Genomic DNA, 17,377 nt, shown 5'->3' with positions numbered 1-17,377 from the left:
GGAAGATTGCAGTCTGTGTTCATTTTTTAAAGGAAACCAACCATCCAAACTGGCTTTTAGAGTCAAGTGTTGTATTTCCTTATATTTTAGTCAATCTAAAGAATCATCAAGCTCCCGTAGATAAGATTTTGTGTAATTTGTAATTACATTTGAGAATGAGTTTGCCAACTTCAAATAAATTCTTATCAAAGTTTTGTCTTGTCAATACTGTTTCTGAAATGTTAACCTGAACTTGAATATCTTAATTCTTTCTGAAAACTTTTCAGATTCATAGTTAAATGAGGAAAAACAGCTTCAGATGCCATTTATTAATTCATTGATTTATTCATTCAATAATTGTTAGTGAATACTGTAAGCCAGACACGCTTCTAGATTTTTGGGAATATCAGCAAATAAAACAGATTCTTGCCCTCAAGAAAATAATTATAGGACTACTGTGGTATGGACAGTACTCACCAAATATTTCACTGCTCCTCTGCTTTTCCCAGCCTCCCTTCAGATAGGTTGGGGTCCTGTGATTACTTCTGGCTAATGGCTTGTGAAAGAAGTGACTGGTATCACTTGCAGGCACTTTCAGACTGCACAAGTTATAAGCTGATATGCCTCCTCTAACCCTTTTTATCCTGTCACAGCAAGCTGGGAGGTTACATATTGCACATGGTACCGCTATAAGATGGGAGAACCTGAGTCCTGTTGGCTACTGAGTGAAGGGGTGGAGCGACACACGGCCTTCACCGCCTGCCACCCTGTGCTAGATACATGACATGCGTGAGATAGAAATTTTTGTTGGTTAAGCCACTAAGGATTCAGGGTTTGACCTCTGGGAGAGCCAGCGTTAAGTATCCTGAGTAATACAACATGTATTATTTATTTAACATCTTTTATGTGCTAGGCGCATTACCAGGCTGTTTGTAATAGTAATTTATTATTGTTAAAACCCTGACTATTCACTTTCCTTGCCAAAAAAGAGACATATTCAATGTTGATCCTGAACTACTATGTTCATTCTCATCAAAGCTGCTTTTTTTTTTTTTTTTTTTTTTTAATGCTAGCACTAAGATATCAGCCTTGTAAATTTAGAGGGGAAAAAAGGACTTTAGGCTTATTCTAGAGGACTGAATTAGAATGAATCCTTATCCTGATGTTTGAGTAGATTATTTCATTTGCCTTATTTTTTCCCATAGATAAAACTGGGGCTAATATTCTGCTCCTGATATTACAAGGTTATTATGATGACCAAAATGAGTTAATATATAAACCATGAAGCACTTATACAAATATAATGTGACCATTCTCATTGAATCTAAGACACCACAGATTCTAGGGTACACCATTATTTTATATTCCACTAAGAAACTAATGATATAAGTTAATCTATGGCACAATACTTTCTTATCACTTTGTTTAAACTTTTTTTTTGGTCATATATAAAAGCTTTGCATTAAAGGGAAACAATTCAGTTTAAGGTAGTCCAAAATGTCTTCATATTCAGTGTCTCTTTTGAATCACTTTTCTTTCTTTTTTTTTAAAGAGCTGAGCAGGGAGCCCGATGCAGGACTCGATCCCAGGACCCCGGGATCATGACCTGAGCCATAGGCAGATGCTTAACTGACTGAGCTGCCCAGGTACGCCAATAAAACACGTTATTACACCAACTATATGAAATACTGTCTTGGAATACTAATAGGTGGGGATGAGGTGGAGTTGGTAGTGGGGGATGGAGGAAGGTGGTTAAGCAATTAACTTTTTTATGTTCCAGATGTCCACAAGATAGAGAACTTTGTGAAGCCACAAAGGAGCAAAGACCTACAAAAATTAGGGGGCTTCCAAGACCCATCTCAAGACTGCCTTCTTTAGGACAGCAATGCTGTAACATTTAATCTGTTATTCAATGTAACACTCATATTGTTTTCTGACTAGTTTGGGTATGTACACATTGAATTCCCATTAGGATTTTAAGTTTGAGGTCAGTAATAGCATTTAAAAAATATTCTGCATGTACAATACCTGGCATAATGCTGAGTAGTGCTAAGAAAACTTATGAATGTCACCCCTTCCTATTTGAATCTAGCGGAGATTGTATCTTGCTGTAATGATTGGTATAAAGGTGAGAACCCAGATTGCTTTTTGCCATTCAGCACATGTTTTTCCACGAACCCAGCCACTCCAGAAAATCTATCTTATTTACAGAACTATTGCAAAATCTGACACTCCTCTTCACTTCACTGGAATGCCCTTGTAATTGCCAAATGTTGCCTTGCCTCATGGAAATTCTTGGCCAGAAACCTATGGATTGCCAGCCCTTGCAGCTGTTGACCCTAATTCTCCTATAATATCAAATCAAACAACATTTCTTAATGACCTACTGAGAACAGGCACTGAGGTAGTTGTCATTGAAGGTATAAAGATATGATCACTGCCCTCAAGTAGTTTATAGTATGTATAAAAACAAACATATGAACATTTAAATACCAGGTAAAGGCTATGTGACAGTTATGAACAGTAAGAGGGATAGCAAAGGCAATGATGCAGGGGAAAAAATGGCTAAGAATTCACTGCAAGAAGAGGCATTATTTCTACCCCTTCTATCTAGAAAGCCATGAACCCAGTGTAGGAGCTCCTCATGTCCTGTTTTCTTTTGTGTCACTATTTTGAAATACATTTATGGAAAAGATATGGTGTCCTTATCCCCTACAAATCTTTGTTTGTTTGTTTTTGAGAGAGAGCATGAAAGAGAGCATGTGCGGGGGTTGGGGGAGGGACAGAGGGGGAGAGAGAATCTTAAGCAGGCTCCACGCCCAGCGTGCAGCCCGACGCATGACTCCATCTCACAACCTTGAGATCATGACCTGAGCCAAAATCAAGAGTAAGACACTTTAACCCACTGAGCCACCCAGGCACCCCTGTCCCCTACAAATCTTTTGTGTACTATGGGCCACCTCCTGGGTTTTAGGTTCTTACCTCTTGACCTGAGATTGTTCAGTGGTACCCGTTGAGATTCCTGCCTTGGGAAAGCTTCACCTCCCCTCTGCTACTAATTCTGTATGCTAGAGCATAGACTTTTTTTTTTTTTTTTTTTTCTAAATAAACTCTATGCCCAGTATGGGACTCAAACTCATGACCCTCAGATCAAGAGTCACATGCTGTACTGATTGAACCAGTCAGGCACCCCTACTCTTGTTGGTTTGTTTTTAAGTTTTGTAGACCTGGGGACCTTGGACTGGTACTAGGCCACAAAGATATATTCATTCGTGTTACTCTTTTCACAAGACTTACTCTCTTCACCTAGGATGGTCGGCCAGGATATATATGATTTCTACTCATCCTCATCATGCTGCCTAGAATATAATCCCCCTGGAACAATCTTTTCTTCTGAGATGAAGAGACTTTGTCAAAGGTAGTACAACAGCCACTGTCCCTATTCCTTTACCTCATTTTCCCTATTCCCTCCCTACCCTCTCTTCCTTGGCGACCTCATCTGTTTCTCTATGCGAATGAATGTTATCCCATTCCAAGTCTTCAATCAATGTGTTCTAAAAGGAGAGAAAGCCTAAGAGTATGAGTCAACTTTATTCCTGGTACTGAACCCTGTTTGTTCTCTTGTTAGTTGCCCTGAGGAACAGGGAAGAGAAGTTTGACTTCTATTTCTCTTGCTATTAAAGGGAAGTGAATGGCAGTCAACCCATTTCATTAAATTAAAAGAGATCCCTTTAAAGGAAAGTGTTAACACACTGAGCTCCTGTTACATGCACACAGAGCATTAAAAAAATATTTGCTTTATGGTGCCTAACATGTTACAATTCATCTTGGCATTGGTTTCTGAGGCCAAAACAGACTCGGACTACCTCAGCTGATCAATAGGCACGTGGCTAGTGGCCTGGTAGGTGCAAATTCTCGTCTTGAACTTTTCCAGGTGCGGAGAGTGTAACGGTGACTTGTCCTTATATGCTTATCTTTTATTACAGTGATTTCTGTGTGCACCTACAATGTGGCCTTTTTTGAGGAGAGAATCCCTTCTCTCATTCATCTTTGTTCCCTTCCACATCATCAGGTGCACTTGCCAGTGTTCAACAGATGCCTTTGAATCGATCAGTCGAGCAATCCTTGCTAAAGTGGTAAAGTGGTAACCTGTTGCCTGGCTTTGTGGAAGTCTTTCAACTGAGTGTGTCAGCTCTCTAATAATTAAAAATCACAACAACAACCCTTATAATAGGAGTTACCTGTGGCAGCCATGAACAGCAATTCTGACAGCCAGTGACAACAAGAGAAAGGGTAAGGAGTCATGCTGGGAGTCATCCAGAACCTAGCTTACGCAGAGCCAGGGAGCAGCTCTGAGGAATTACATCCAGAACAGAGCTGCTGGAAAACACCCACATTCAACAACAGCATCTCTGACTTTCAGTACTCGGCAGACAGCCTCTGAGAGACCCTGCTCCATGTGTTACACAGTGACTGAGGAAGGGGAGACTCTCTGTGGCCCCAGCCTGTAAACTTGAGAGATTCCCTGACATGAGGATTGCTGAGAGACTGAGCAGATGCAATAGGAATGCCTGTGTTCTTCCCTGACTGCCTATTTTGGCCATCTCCCTGCTTTTAGACTCTGCAGTGGAGGGGTCAGAGGCTTGAGCCAATCCAAAGATCCAGGAGGAAGATGTGGAATCTACCTCAATGGGTAGGGCCAATTAAGACAAGAAGGGAGTGCACAGAGGGGAATGTTCAGAAAACAAACTTCTTGCAAGAATCTGGAGTCATAAAGGGGCCATGTCTTCCTACTCAGTTAACCCCCCAACACTGATGGGAACTTCATTTTCATGTATGAATGTTGGGGAGAGGTGAGATATGGTAAGAAATCATGGTATCTGAGTGAGTAGACTTGATAGTCTAGTCTCCTGTTTGGCTTTCAACGAGGAGAATTAGTAACTGTATCTTGACTTCCCTGATTAGCTCTACCCCTCTCTCCCAGCATCATCTAGAGATCTTTTCAGGGAGAGGCTGTGGAGTCATCGACTCCATCCAGTGTTCTGTGTCCAGGCACTAGGAACTCCAGGGCTCCCTGAGAGTCTTTCCATCCTGTAGAAGGGAATGGTAGGCCCTGAGGGCTTCAGTTCTTGTACCTTCTCAGTAATGCTGGGAAACCCCCCCCCGCCCCTCATGCTCTGCCTTTGCTTTGTGCCTGAAGATACGTAAACGCCTCACCTGCAGAAGGAGATGAGAGGAGTTTGTCCACACTATTCTTATGATCTGCTGTGCATGGCTGTCGTGTGGCACATGTGCGCAGCGAGGCATCCATTCCTTGCCTTGAGGTTCTGAAGTTACCCTGAGCCCGAAGGTTCTGGGGTAACTTTCAGCTGCTGTAGCTGATAGGGCTTCCAACCTCTTTGGTTCCAGGCATTCCATATTGTTATCAGCAGGAGACTCCCAGGCATTCTGGAAGCTGTGCATGAGAGTAGCAACCACTGCTGTTGCTGTAGCTGCCTGGACCTACAGCAAAGAGCCAAGAAAAAAATTCTTTCACACCCCGTACACTGAATTCCCCCAGAGCTGGCATAGCCAGGCAGTCAGCAGAGCCATGGAAATCTTCAACCAGCCTATCTCTTTCAGTAGTTACAGAAACAGTGTTTGTCACCTTTTAGATTAGAGTAGGTAGGTGAAAATTGTTGACAACAGTCTCTGTTTCTGAAGCTGAGAGCCAGCCAGCAAAAGTTTCATAGAGGAGAAGGCAGCTTCCATTGGAGGGGGTCTGTCTCTTATTGCTGCTATTAGTACTTTGTGGCCTCAGTGAGAGGACTCCCCACCAAGAACCTGGAGGTCAAGCTGCCCTTTTAGATTTAAACCTTCAGATCAATGCATTATGTATCAAAGTATAGCTGTTCAGAATCTTAGTGAAAAAGAATTATGCTGTAACCTGAAAAAAAAATTAACCTAAATTCAAGAAAGAACATAGAGTCAGCACGGGTCGGCCCTGAAAACTTAGGAAGAAAGAGGATCTAGGAGGCAAATCCTGGTGGTGTTTATCCAAGTGTTTTTAGGTGAGAGGTTACACTGGTCTGTTCGATTTTGGAAGCAGGTAAAGTGCCGCTTTGGAGTTGGATGGATTTTGTTCTAGCAAACATTCACTCATAAAACAGACATCCTTATTTCTAGTTCCATGCTCCGTAAGCAACCTGCTCTTACAATCTGATTCCCAAATATTGGTCACAGGACAAGAATGTTTTTGTTTATTTTTTTTTTAATTTTTAATTTTTTAAGTAATCCCAACGTGGGGCTTCAACTCACAACCCCAAGATCAAGAGTTGAATGCTCTATTGACTGAGCCAGCCAGGCACCCCAGGACATGAATGTTTTAGGCCTTAGCTATTGTATTTCTTTCTATTTATGCTCATAATTTTCATTATGAATACACTGGTGCTCTGAATTTGAATACCAGGCTCTGGGAGCTGAATTCAAAATCCGTGTGTTAACAGATTGGATTTTTTTTTTTTTTAAGATTTTATTTATTTATTTGACAGAGAGAGAGACGGCCAGTGAGAGAGGGAACACAAGTAGGGGGAGTGAGAGAGGAAGAAGCAGGCTTATAGCGGAGGAGCCTGATGTGGGGCTCGATCCCAGAACGCCGGGATCACGCCCTGAGCCGAAGGCAGACGCTTAACAACTGAGCCACCCAGGTGCCCCAACAGATTGGATTTCTAAGCCTATAGGGCTGAGGACCAGAACCTCACTCTGATGAAAGATAAGACCATACCATGGAGGACTTTTGGGGTTCCTGGAAATTCCCTGATGGGCTGGTGGTCAATATCCTTACTACTCAAACTGCTAAAGGTATCAGGGACTGGCAGGGTAGAATTGTGTTTGGGCTCCTGGTCTAGAGTTAGATAAACTTAGTGTATATCCTTTCTTACACTTTTAACTTAAGCAAATTGCATAATCTTTCTATGCCTCAATTTTCTCATATGTGATTTGGGTATAACAGAAGTTTCTACTTGAATTGTTAGGAGAAAATGAGACAGCATGTTAAGCAGTGTACGTATCCTAGGCCCTTATGTAATACCTAACATAAAATGTTGCTCAGTAAATAGTAGTTACTCTTATCTTTAGAGCTCTCACTAGATGCTAGGCACTGTGCTAAAATTAATATATTTGCCCAAAGTAAAACAATTGGCAAGTGGTAGAATCAGGAGTTGAACCAGGCCAAAGCTAATGTATTTGACTACTAGCTTCAACTGTCTCTGATAGTTTTAACAAACACAACAAACCTTGAGCTTGAAAATGTATTGTTTCCTTTCAAAGGAATAAATTTGTATATTTATTCCTAAGCTTATTCAGGACTCTTCTTTTGAACTCACCTGGGCAAATCTTTGTTCTTTTTTTTTTTTTTAGAGGTGGGGGGCACTGAGGGAGAGGGAGAGAGAGAGAATCTTAAGCAGGCTCCATGCCCAGCACAGAATCCTGTGCATGGCTCGCTCTCACAACTCAGAGATCATGACCTGAGCTGAAGTCAAGAGTCAGATCCTTGACTGATGGAGCCACCCAGGTGCCCCAAATCTTTGTTCTTTAAGAGAAGATTTGATCTTCCTTAATAACCAAAGCGTACTCGGTGCCAAGCCCAGTAAGTGAAGTGGAGAATTACAGTGGGACATGCTATCTTTGGCCTAAAGTGTGTGGCTAAGAAAGCAATTCCACAGAAGTAGCAAATAGCTCTTTGTCACAAAGCATTTTCTATCATGGCTGACTTCCGTTTCCTATCACGTTGTTTTTGTATGGAATGAAGTAGGAAAATATGTATTATTATTTGTAAATTAGGTTAGCTACAAATGGGTTAAATTATTGTAACTAGTTAGCAGATGAATACAAACATAAAGTTTGCCAATGAAAGCCTTGTCTTTTTAACAGTTCTGTCATTGACATGAAAATATGCTCATCAAACAAAGTTGAGAATGAGTGATTTTTTTTTAAAGGAGGGCGATTGAAAATTAAGTTTACAGAGGTAAATGTAAGATCCTGTACTTCAAGCTAGAAAAAAATAACTGCATGTACAGAATATAAATAATATAGCCTAGCAGAAGTATCACAGAAAAATGCTTGGGGGGGGGGCACCTGGCTGACTCAGTTGGAACAGCAGGCCACTCTTGAGTTGTGGGTTCGAGCCCCACGTTGGGTGTAGAGACTACTAAAATTAATCAATAAAAACTTTTTTTAAATGCTTGGAAGTTTTAGTAGATATGAACTTAATCTAAGCTAATGACTGCCAAGAAAAATACTAAGGTAAGGAAGCACACATTCTAGATAAAGGTGGTGATATAGCTGCTGTAGTCTGCTGATTGGATTTCTCAAAGCTACCATTTAAGACGCTACAATTTGAATATGACCAAACTGAACTGCATTCAGAAGAGAGTAATCACGGTAAAAGAATTTGAGAAATGTTGAATGGTTAGGAGATGTGTTGTTTGAAGGTGAAAATATTGGGGCCATCCAAGATTCCTTTAAATATTTAAAGTGCAATCACATGGGGAAAAGATTCAGTTCATTTCATATGGTAGCAATGGATGGGACAAGAAAAGTGGGTGGAAGCTTCACTGAGATAGATTTTTCATCCAGAATGCAAAAGAAGTGTATAAAATTTTGACAAAAAAACTAAAAATGAAATGAGGTTTCGGGAAAAAGTTTCCCCATCGCTTGAGGTGCTCCCACAGAAACAGAAACTGAGCTGCTTCTTTCTCCCTAAGAGAGGACTTAAGCCTCTCTAACAGGATCAAGGATAAAGATCCTATTTATAATCAGCACCATCACCCAAAAGCAACTTTAAAGCACCCGTACGTGTGGTGAAGCTCGAGCCACCAACTGTCCTGATTTTCCCGGGACTGAGGGGTTTCTTGGAGTATGGGAGTTAGATTGCGAAAACTCTAAAGAGTCCCATGCAAACTGCAGCAATTTAATCACCACACAGCTGAAGGAGTTTTGGTTCAAGAAGGTCCTTTAAGTCATGTTGAAACACACATAGAAGATACACAATCAAGCCTTCATTGAATCAACACATGAATTAATGAAGGCGTTGTCGCTTATTTTCCATATAACTGAATTTTCCAGGTATTTATTTATTTTTAAAAGATTTTATTTATTTTTCAGAGAGAGAGAGAGATTGAGAGAACAGGTGGGGGGAGGGGCAGAGGGAGAAGCAGACTCCCGGTGGAGCAAGGAGCCCGACTTGGGATTCGATGCCGGGACCCTGGGATCATGACCTGAGCCGAAGGCAGACACTGAACCGACTGAGCCACCCAGGCACCCGAATTTTCCAGATATTTAAAGTTTACTCTTTAAATACCAACAAATTTGTATGTATTATATTTTAAATGTCTTAAAATACGTTACATAGTTCCCTGTGCTTTTTATCAGACGATATGGAAGATAGATATCTTCATTTGAAAATCTATTAGGAAAGAGTTGGGATTGGAATATAGAGCAGTAAAACAAAATAGGTGGGACTGAAGTTTTGAAGTTTGACAGAGGTGGCTTTGAACTTGCCTCCGTCCATCGTAGCACATCAAGTTATTTAATCCATGTCTCAGTTTTCTCACCGGTAAATTGGGGATAATAGCTACATAGAATAGTGACCAGTAGACCATGGTAAGCACTCAGTAAAAGGTAGCTATTTTATCGTCATTGTAAATAGCCCCCAGGGTTATTTTCTAGGCTAAACAGCTCTAGCAAGTTGCTCTGCCTTCTAGATCATCTGAATGGACTCTGCTGTCTGCTACCAGAATCTCTGGTCTGTGTACTTGATCTCTTTATTTTATACACAATTGAATGACTGTGTGAGGGTACTTTAAGTTCTGAAGAAACAAAGTGCATGTACTTTTTGATGGCTGTTTACGCGCTGATATCTAGTCCCCGGACTATATTCCAAATACTTGAGAGTTTTGGAAACATTACCTACCTGTAAGTGTGGCATTGCAAAAATCAGCCAATTAATCTGTTTACATAACCAGCAGTTTGAGGTTTTGTTTTGGTGGGGGGTTTTTTTTGGTGGGCAGCAAAGCAAGGTTTATCGAGCGATAGCAAAGTGATAGTATGAAGCTCCTAAGGAGGGAGGGGACCTGAGGGGGCTGCCCAGCAGTTTGAAGTTTAAATTATTGTTTTCCAACATAATTTTACAAAGGCTCTTCTCTTTGTTCTATTATCCATTTTTGTAAAAAAAAAAAAAAATCCTTATTCTTTTCTTACGGTTCCTCAAATACTGAAGTACTTGGACGAAATATGCATCTGAATGTTACTCGTTTTCTCAGGGAAGCCCAGGAGGGTAACATCCCTTTTTTTCTCCTCTCTCTCTCTCTCTCTTTAGATTTTATGTATTTATTTGTCAGAGAGAGAGACCATGAGCAGGGGGAGTGACAGGCAGAGGGAGAAGCAGGCTCCCCACTGAGCAATGAGCCTGATGTGAGACTCAGTCTCAGGACCCTGGGATCATGACCTGAGCCAAAGGCAGACACTTAACCGACTGAGCCACCCAGGTGTCCCAGAGGGTAACATTCCTAAAGCCCAAGAATGAGACTTTTTAGTCCGTAATTGCTTTTCCCTTGTAACTTTACCCTTGCTCCTAAATGAAAAAGCAGTAGATAAACATGCATGGGAGATTCACAAGGAGAAGGGTTGAAAACAAGAACATGGAGGCATGCTTAATATGGCTGCACTGACGTTCCCTATCCTCTCTCTCCTCCTCCTGCAGACCTAACCATGACAACCCAAATCTCTGGGTCTTTACTTAACCAACTGCACTCCTCATTACAGGACTGGACAGAGATTACCCATTGAAGTTGTTCTCTTAAATCCATATCACTCCCCTCAGGTGTGCCCTGGGAGGGAGGAAACACTTCAGAAGAGCAGATAAAGTCAAGCATACTGGCATCATTCACATATCTGTCAGAAAATTGTGGAATTTTAAAAAATCTCTTGAGGGAGGCCAAAGTTAACCTGTTTGAAACTGACCACTGGGAGTTGGCCTTCTGTCTAAGGGTTTGGCTGTAAGTAAACAAACAACAAAAAAAAAATTAAAGACCTTGTTTTTGATCAGACTGTTCAAAGACAGACTTTTGTGGGTAAAAGTTCACTAGGCTGAAACAATAGAAACATTGGAGAGTGGAATATGGCCTTCACCCTGAAAGCAGAGGTCTTTGTTCAACTTTGCTGGCCTCCTTTGAGAGCATGTCCGAGACTTGCTTCACCTCTCAGAATATTTTGCATGTTCATCTTTGATATTCGGAGAGTCAGAAGATACTATGTTCAGGGGTGCCTGGGTGGCACAGCGGTTAAGCGTCTGCCTTCGGCTCAGGGTGTGATCCTGGCGTTATGGGATCGAGCCCCACATCAGGCTCCTCCACTATGAGCCTGCTTCTTCCTCTCCCACTCCCCCTGCTTGTGTTCCCTCTCTCGCTGGCTGTCTCTATCTCTGTTGAATAAATAAATAAAATCTTTTTAAAAAAAAAGAAGATACTCTGTTCAGCAGTTGGGCATATTTAGGTCTAGGAAAAGCTGGCAACAACTTTCAGCAGGGTTGGTCTTTACTTGGCAAATAACCTCTTGAATTTTTAATGATTAAAAAGCAAGAGGAAAAAAGTAGCAGAAAATCTCTCACTCCCGTGGCTCTGTATCGATCCCACTGTAGATTCTCAAACTGCTTCTAGAAACTACCCAGGGGGTGCCTGGGTGGCTCAGTCGTTAAGCGTCTGCCTTTGGCTCAGGTCATGATCCCAGAGTCCTGGGATGGAGCCCTTGACCTCCGTACTCTAGTGTAAGTGGAGAAAGGAGAGGAGTATTGGTTCATGTCCCTTCTGAGTGTCCTCCTCCTAATTTGGGAATCTCATGCTCTTCGCTGGTTCCCACTGCATCACCTGCTCCTCACCAGCTATTTGCTCCATCATGGGCCACCACTCACATAACTGCAGACCAATGCCCCCAACTCCTGGGTACAGTTCCCTGTGATGGGTGCAGCATAATAGTAAATGTGAGGCAGGGCACACTTCTGTTTACTGTTTCGTCCCTTTATCCACCACACCTTCATCACACAAGGTAGTGTAGGCCTGTTAGACTTAGGAAATGGTTGGAAATCACAGTGTAGAAAGAGAAAAAAAAATTTAAGCTGAATGCGAAATCTGCTATAATCACCCAACTCACAGTGCATTTGATAGGTAGGAGCTCTATTTAAACTGCTTTCCTGGTAATCCCATCAAGACTTCCACTTAATATCATTAATTAAAAACTTAGACTCCTGGCCACATAGGTCTGCTGCTTCAAGAGCGAAGTCCATATTCTACTCTCAAATTTCTCATGTCACTCTGGTTTCAGCCTAGTGAACCCACAAAAGACTGCAGAAGGGAGGCCAGCAAAATCAAGTGCCCTGACCTCTCCTCCACCATAAGAGAAAGTCAAAGGTTGGAGAACAAAATGAGATTAGTGATACTAATTGATTAAGTTACACATTTTTTGTACATTCCTAGTTTTAGTGTATCGATGGTAGTTCAGCTAAATAACCTTTATTTTTTTTTAAAGATGTATTTATTTGAGGGAGGGAGGGGCAGAGGGAAAGGGAGAGAAAGAATCTCAAGCAGACTCCCGGCTGACTCAGAGCCTGACTTGGGGCTCAACATGGGGCTCGATCCTACAACCCCAAGATCATGACCCAAGCTGAAATCAAGAGTTGGACACTTAGCCGACTGAGCCACCCAGGCGCCCCTAACTAAACTTTACAATCATCCCAGGAAAGTGAACAAAACATTACACCTTTGCCAGAAGATTGCCTTGTAGATAATCCAATCTATAATCTTTCTACCCTACCTTCAAGTCTGAGAGCCCTGCCATTTCCTAACCTCTGCTGTTTGCCTGCCTGCGTATCTTTGGCAAGCTCTAGTTATTACCCATGGAGGTGGTCTCATCCCAGAAACTGTCCCAGTAGTTCAAGTCTTTTATTCAGTCAAAACAACCCAAATACTTTAGACAACTCCCACAGATCAACCAGTCGTGGTTCTTGGGTGCTACAGCCCTGCAGAAGAGTTCAAGTGGGCACGTGAGACCTCCCAGTGTGATCCCTATTTGTCTCCTCGCTGCTGTAAGTAGCAAATATGCCTCTTTATTCTTAAAATTGCCTAACCAGTAACTGTTGGAACACAAAGGCATGCACACCTTTCAAGGGCAAATGTTAAATCACAGAGACAATATAGAACCTAAAGCCCTCAAACTGCCTACAAAGCGAATTCTTCCTAAAGACATATCTGATCTGCCTATTGTTTTTATGGCCTTTAAATGATTTTTAATGTCTTTAGAAGGGGGAAGCAATTCCCATTTCCCCCCAGTCTCTACTCTTCACTATTATTTACATCCAGCTCTATCACCCATTTATATACTGGCCTGGCCTTCGAAAATGTTGAGTTTGAGCTCTCTGCGTCTAAACTCACAAGGAGATACACATTTTCCTCTAATGACCTTATAATATGTAAACATCTCTCCTCTCTCCCCCTTCTGCTTTTAAACCTTGCCCCTTGGGCCTTCAATTTACAATAGGCCACTCCCTTAGCCATTCCCAAACCACGTGAAGTTTTTGAATGCTCCTTTAAAGGATCTAGGTAAGTCCTTAGCAAGACTTCTCCTCTCCCCCAACCTTTTAACTACTAGAGATGGAGGGGAGGTTTGATTCTTCGGGCCACATCAATAGTAGCTATTTTCCAAGTTCTTCCTTAGCATTCCCACTATTGTTTGGAATACCGATAACCAGGCAATAATTCCTTCAGGGATTAGTTTAATACTTTTTCATTTCCTCTTGTGCCACCATATGTTTTCATTTGCTCAACAAACATGTACTGAGCTCCCGCTATGATTTGGGCACACTTGCACTGGGAATAGAGCAATGAACAAAACAAAGCTCCCTGCCTTCATGAAGCTTACATTCTAGTAAAGGAAACACCTTCTGGAAAGGTGGCAGAGTAGGAAGGTCCTAAGCCCACCTGTCCCATGGACACACGTAAAACACAGCCACATCAGAAACCCATAAAATAAGCAGAAGACTGGCAGAAAAGACTTTTCACACTTAATCGTAGAGAGGAAGACACATCTAGTAAAAGAAACCATTTCAGTAACCGCAATAGAATCCCTATTGTTAATGTTTGTAATGCTGAAGATTTAATAGACTCTGATTTAGTTTGGAATTATCTCATTCATGTAATCAGGAGATTTTATCTCAAGTAAAGTAATTGCATGTTGTTAAATACCAACTTAGTAATAAAATGGTCAAATGTAACCAGTCCATGACTAGTTAGGTCGATAGATAGGGAAAGGTATGACGACATCAAGGTCATTAACTCTTGGACTAATTCTTCACACAAAGTAGTGAATATCTTTCAGTCTCATTACCACAGACTACTTTGCTAACCTGGGCCGTCCTCCTCCTGAGGCATGTAGTTGGAAACAAGAGGAATCAGGGGATGATAGATTAGGTGTCTGTTAGCACTGTTAGAAAAACAATTTAACGTCCACATCCTGATGATGGTGTTTTAAGAGGCCCGCTGGACAATAGTGTCATTGTGATCAAACGTGACCCAGGGCAGTCATCAAGCTGAAAGCTCTCCAGGCTTCCTTCTGTCTCCACCAGCCAGGAGAATCATGAGGGAGTTCTTTTCCTTGGACAAGATCCTTGTGATGGGAGTGCAGTCCTTTGATTTCTTTGATGCTTCCATGGTATAGTCCTCAGTCTTCAAGAGAGTTTCTGAATTAGACTATTAATGCCGGTCATTTTAAGAGCATAACAAATGTGATGGGAGTGTTTTGAGAACTTAAGCTGACACATTCTTGTATCCAGACATGTCTGGAGGACCTGGCTGCCAAGGTTCCATATACGTGAAGGATTCAGAAAGAGCTCATTCTCATGAAAGAGAGGACCGCAGGACAGGGTAAACCACAAGAGAGGAGTGATTCTGGGCACAGACTAGATTCATGTTTGAATCTTAGGGAAAGGGAACTAAAATAAAGAGCCTATAAAACCCAAAAGAGTCATTTCCATAAAATCTCTGAGTCATCAGGACCTTAAAACAGCCCTTCCAGGTTAACCGTGTCACTGTGTGGAGAAAAAATGGGGTGAAGAGTGCTTTTTCCAGGCGGAATTTCTATTGCAAGCATTAAGAGGCTGAAGTGGTCAACATTAGGGCCCCCAAAGAAGCAGGGGTGGCATCACCCTTCAAGGAGCATTGATGACGTAGCAAAGATATCCGTGCTTTGGCCCTAGCATCAGTGTGTGTATACAATTTGGCTTACGGTGACAGGAGATTGCACTGAAGTCAAGTGGAAAGGAAAGAGTGCCTGTAGGCTTGGTTAAATGTGGTAGTTGAGTAGTTGAAATCCACAGATTTCTCACTGTCAGAGAAGGGAGTTATAAATGTATGGAAAGGAGGAAGGCTGGAATGAATCCTGCAGTGCTGGGTGGGAATTGGAAATATCAATCAGTCTGAGCACATTGTTTCTAAGTTTGTGTGTGTGTGTGTGTGTGTGTGTGTGTGTGTGTGTGTGTGTGTGTGTGTGTGTTGGGGGGAGGGAGGTTGTCTTCTGAGAGGATCTGCCAGCAATGATACACTCATGCAAATGAGCACGCTAGAACCCAAGTCTTTCTGAATACTATTCTCCACTCATGTAACCAGAGCTTAGAAAGTGATTTCAAGACTGGTGCTGGCAGAATACTAGGAAACCTGGACTATTTTATTGTGTGATAAAGTTAGGAAGCTCAAAGAATTTTAGGGACATGTCAAAAGGACAGTTTGAAGGGATTCCCACTAGCTGTATGAGGGACAATTTGAGTATCACAATACATAGTGTCAGTAAGAGATTATAACCCATTGAGTAAAATAGGACTCTGTGAGTCCCTACTGGTATAAATAAACAGCCAAGCAAATCATGGAGAAAGGTACATTTTTCCTTACAGTAGAATACCAAATAAAAAATATAAAAGGAATGAAAGAATTATGAAATCACCATTTGGCAATCATCAGAGTAATAATTGAGTCAGGCAAGAATCATCAATGCATGCTAAAACTAGTGGGTAAAGTTTGATGAGGGACAGGATATGTACATAGCGTCAAAGTATCTCCCCAGAAGGCACTTGTTAATGATGAAGGGAAAAGCAGTAATTTTAAAGTGGAAAAAAATGTAACTAAGTCATTAAAGGTAACTTCAATAGTGATGGAACAAATCAACTACTATTATGTACTGAGAAGATCACAACGTCACGTCTGTGGTATTTCTGCTAAGAATGCATAACCTGAATCTAATCATGAGGAAACATCAGACAACCCAAGTTGAGAAACACTCTACAAACAACTTGCCTATAACTCTTCAAGGTCATGAAAAACAAAGTATGGAAAATCTAGTCTAGATTAAAGGAGACTAAAGATACTTGACAACTGAATGTTGATCTTGACAACAATGTATGATCTGGAATTTTCTTTTACTCTAATGGGCATTACTGAGACAATTGAGCAAAGTTTGAATGAGGTCTATAGATTAGATAGTTTTATTGAATCAATACTGACTTCTTAATTTGCATAATTATACTGGGATTGTGCAAGAGAATGCCCTTGTTTTTTGGAAATACACACTGAAGTACTTAGGGGGAAAGGTCATCATGTCTACAGCTTATTCTGAAAGAGAAAAACGTTTTTAAAAAATTATAAATAAATGCAGAGAGTGCACAAGCATGCACAAGGTTGGCCTAGGTTGCTAGGAGAAAGAATTGAAATTAACAAGCACTTTTTACATGACTAATCAGAAATTCTGGGAATATGCCTCAAAGCCCTTTATTTGGTGCCTGGTGCCAATTTATGATGTAAGATAAGGTAGCAGCCCACATGGCAGAAAGTCTTGAGTACCGGTGAGTCATTCTCTATGTTTGAGACACCTATAGAACACTCTTCTAACCCAATCAATTTAACTCACCTCAACTTCAATACAACAAGCTCCTCTACCAAAAGTTCTTTCTCTCTCTCTCTTTTTTTTAAGATTTTATTTATGTATTTGAGAGAGAGCTAGAGCACGAGCAGAGGGGGAGAGGTAGAGGGAGAAGCAGACTCCCCACTGAGCAGGGAGCCTGATGTGGGACTTAATCCCAGGACCCTGGGATCATGACCTGAGCTGAAGGCAGACGCTTAACCAACTGAGCCAGCCAGGCACCCAAATTATTTCTTTCTTTAACTCTCATATTCAGATTGAGTTATTGCAGTCACAAATTCCATGCAACTCTCCTGCTTGAGCAATAGAATAATCCATTTACTGAGGGATGGGCTTAATCCAAACAAATTCCAAACACTTATCTTAATATAGGGATAAAATATTTGGGATCTAAAAGTCAAAG

General features: G+C 41.4%; 2 protein-coding genes across 43 annotated transcripts in view; one reads left to right on the top strand and one right to left on the bottom strand.

Moving 5' to 3' along the window:
* LOC113244413 (monocarboxylate transporter 1) overlaps nt 1–672 on the bottom strand; it is a 55,598-nt gene extending 54,926 nt beyond the window's left edge. For 29 of the 39 annotated variants that reach the window (XM_044378661.3, XM_057310363.1, XM_048220654.2 and 26 more), the window contains exon 1: nt 457–598. The gene's annotated coding sequence lies outside the window, so the exon portion shown is untranslated. Of the gene's footprint in view, nt 1–456 lie in introns of all 39 variants that reach the window. The other 10 variants (XM_057310366.1, XM_048220677.2, XM_048220663.2 and 7 more) reach the window with 8 other exon arrangements.
* LRIG2 (leucine rich repeats and immunoglobulin like domains 2) overlaps nt 1–17,377 on the top strand; it is a 153,621-nt gene that overhangs the window by 18,247 nt on the left and 117,997 nt on the right. For all 4 annotated transcript variants that reach the window (XM_057310358.1, XM_057310356.1, XM_057310357.1 and 1 more), the window contains 2 exons: nt 1,532–1,625; nt 1,760–3,397. In XM_057310358.1, the coding sequence (XP_057166341.1) occupies nt 3,291–3,397 (107 nt within the window). In that variant the 5' untranslated portion in view covers nt 1,532–1,625; nt 1,760–3,290. The remainder of the gene's footprint in view (nt 1–1,531; nt 1,626–1,759; nt 3,398–17,377) is intronic.

Source organism: Ursus arctos, unplaced genomic scaffold, assembly GCF_023065955.2.
Source record: "Ursus arctos isolate Adak ecotype North America unplaced genomic scaffold, UrsArc2.0 scaffold_12, whole genome shotgun sequence".
In the NCBI taxonomy this organism is placed as follows: domain Eukaryota; kingdom Metazoa; phylum Chordata; class Mammalia; order Carnivora; family Ursidae; genus Ursus; species Ursus arctos.
This window is presented reverse-complemented; position numbering and strand designations above follow the sequence as displayed.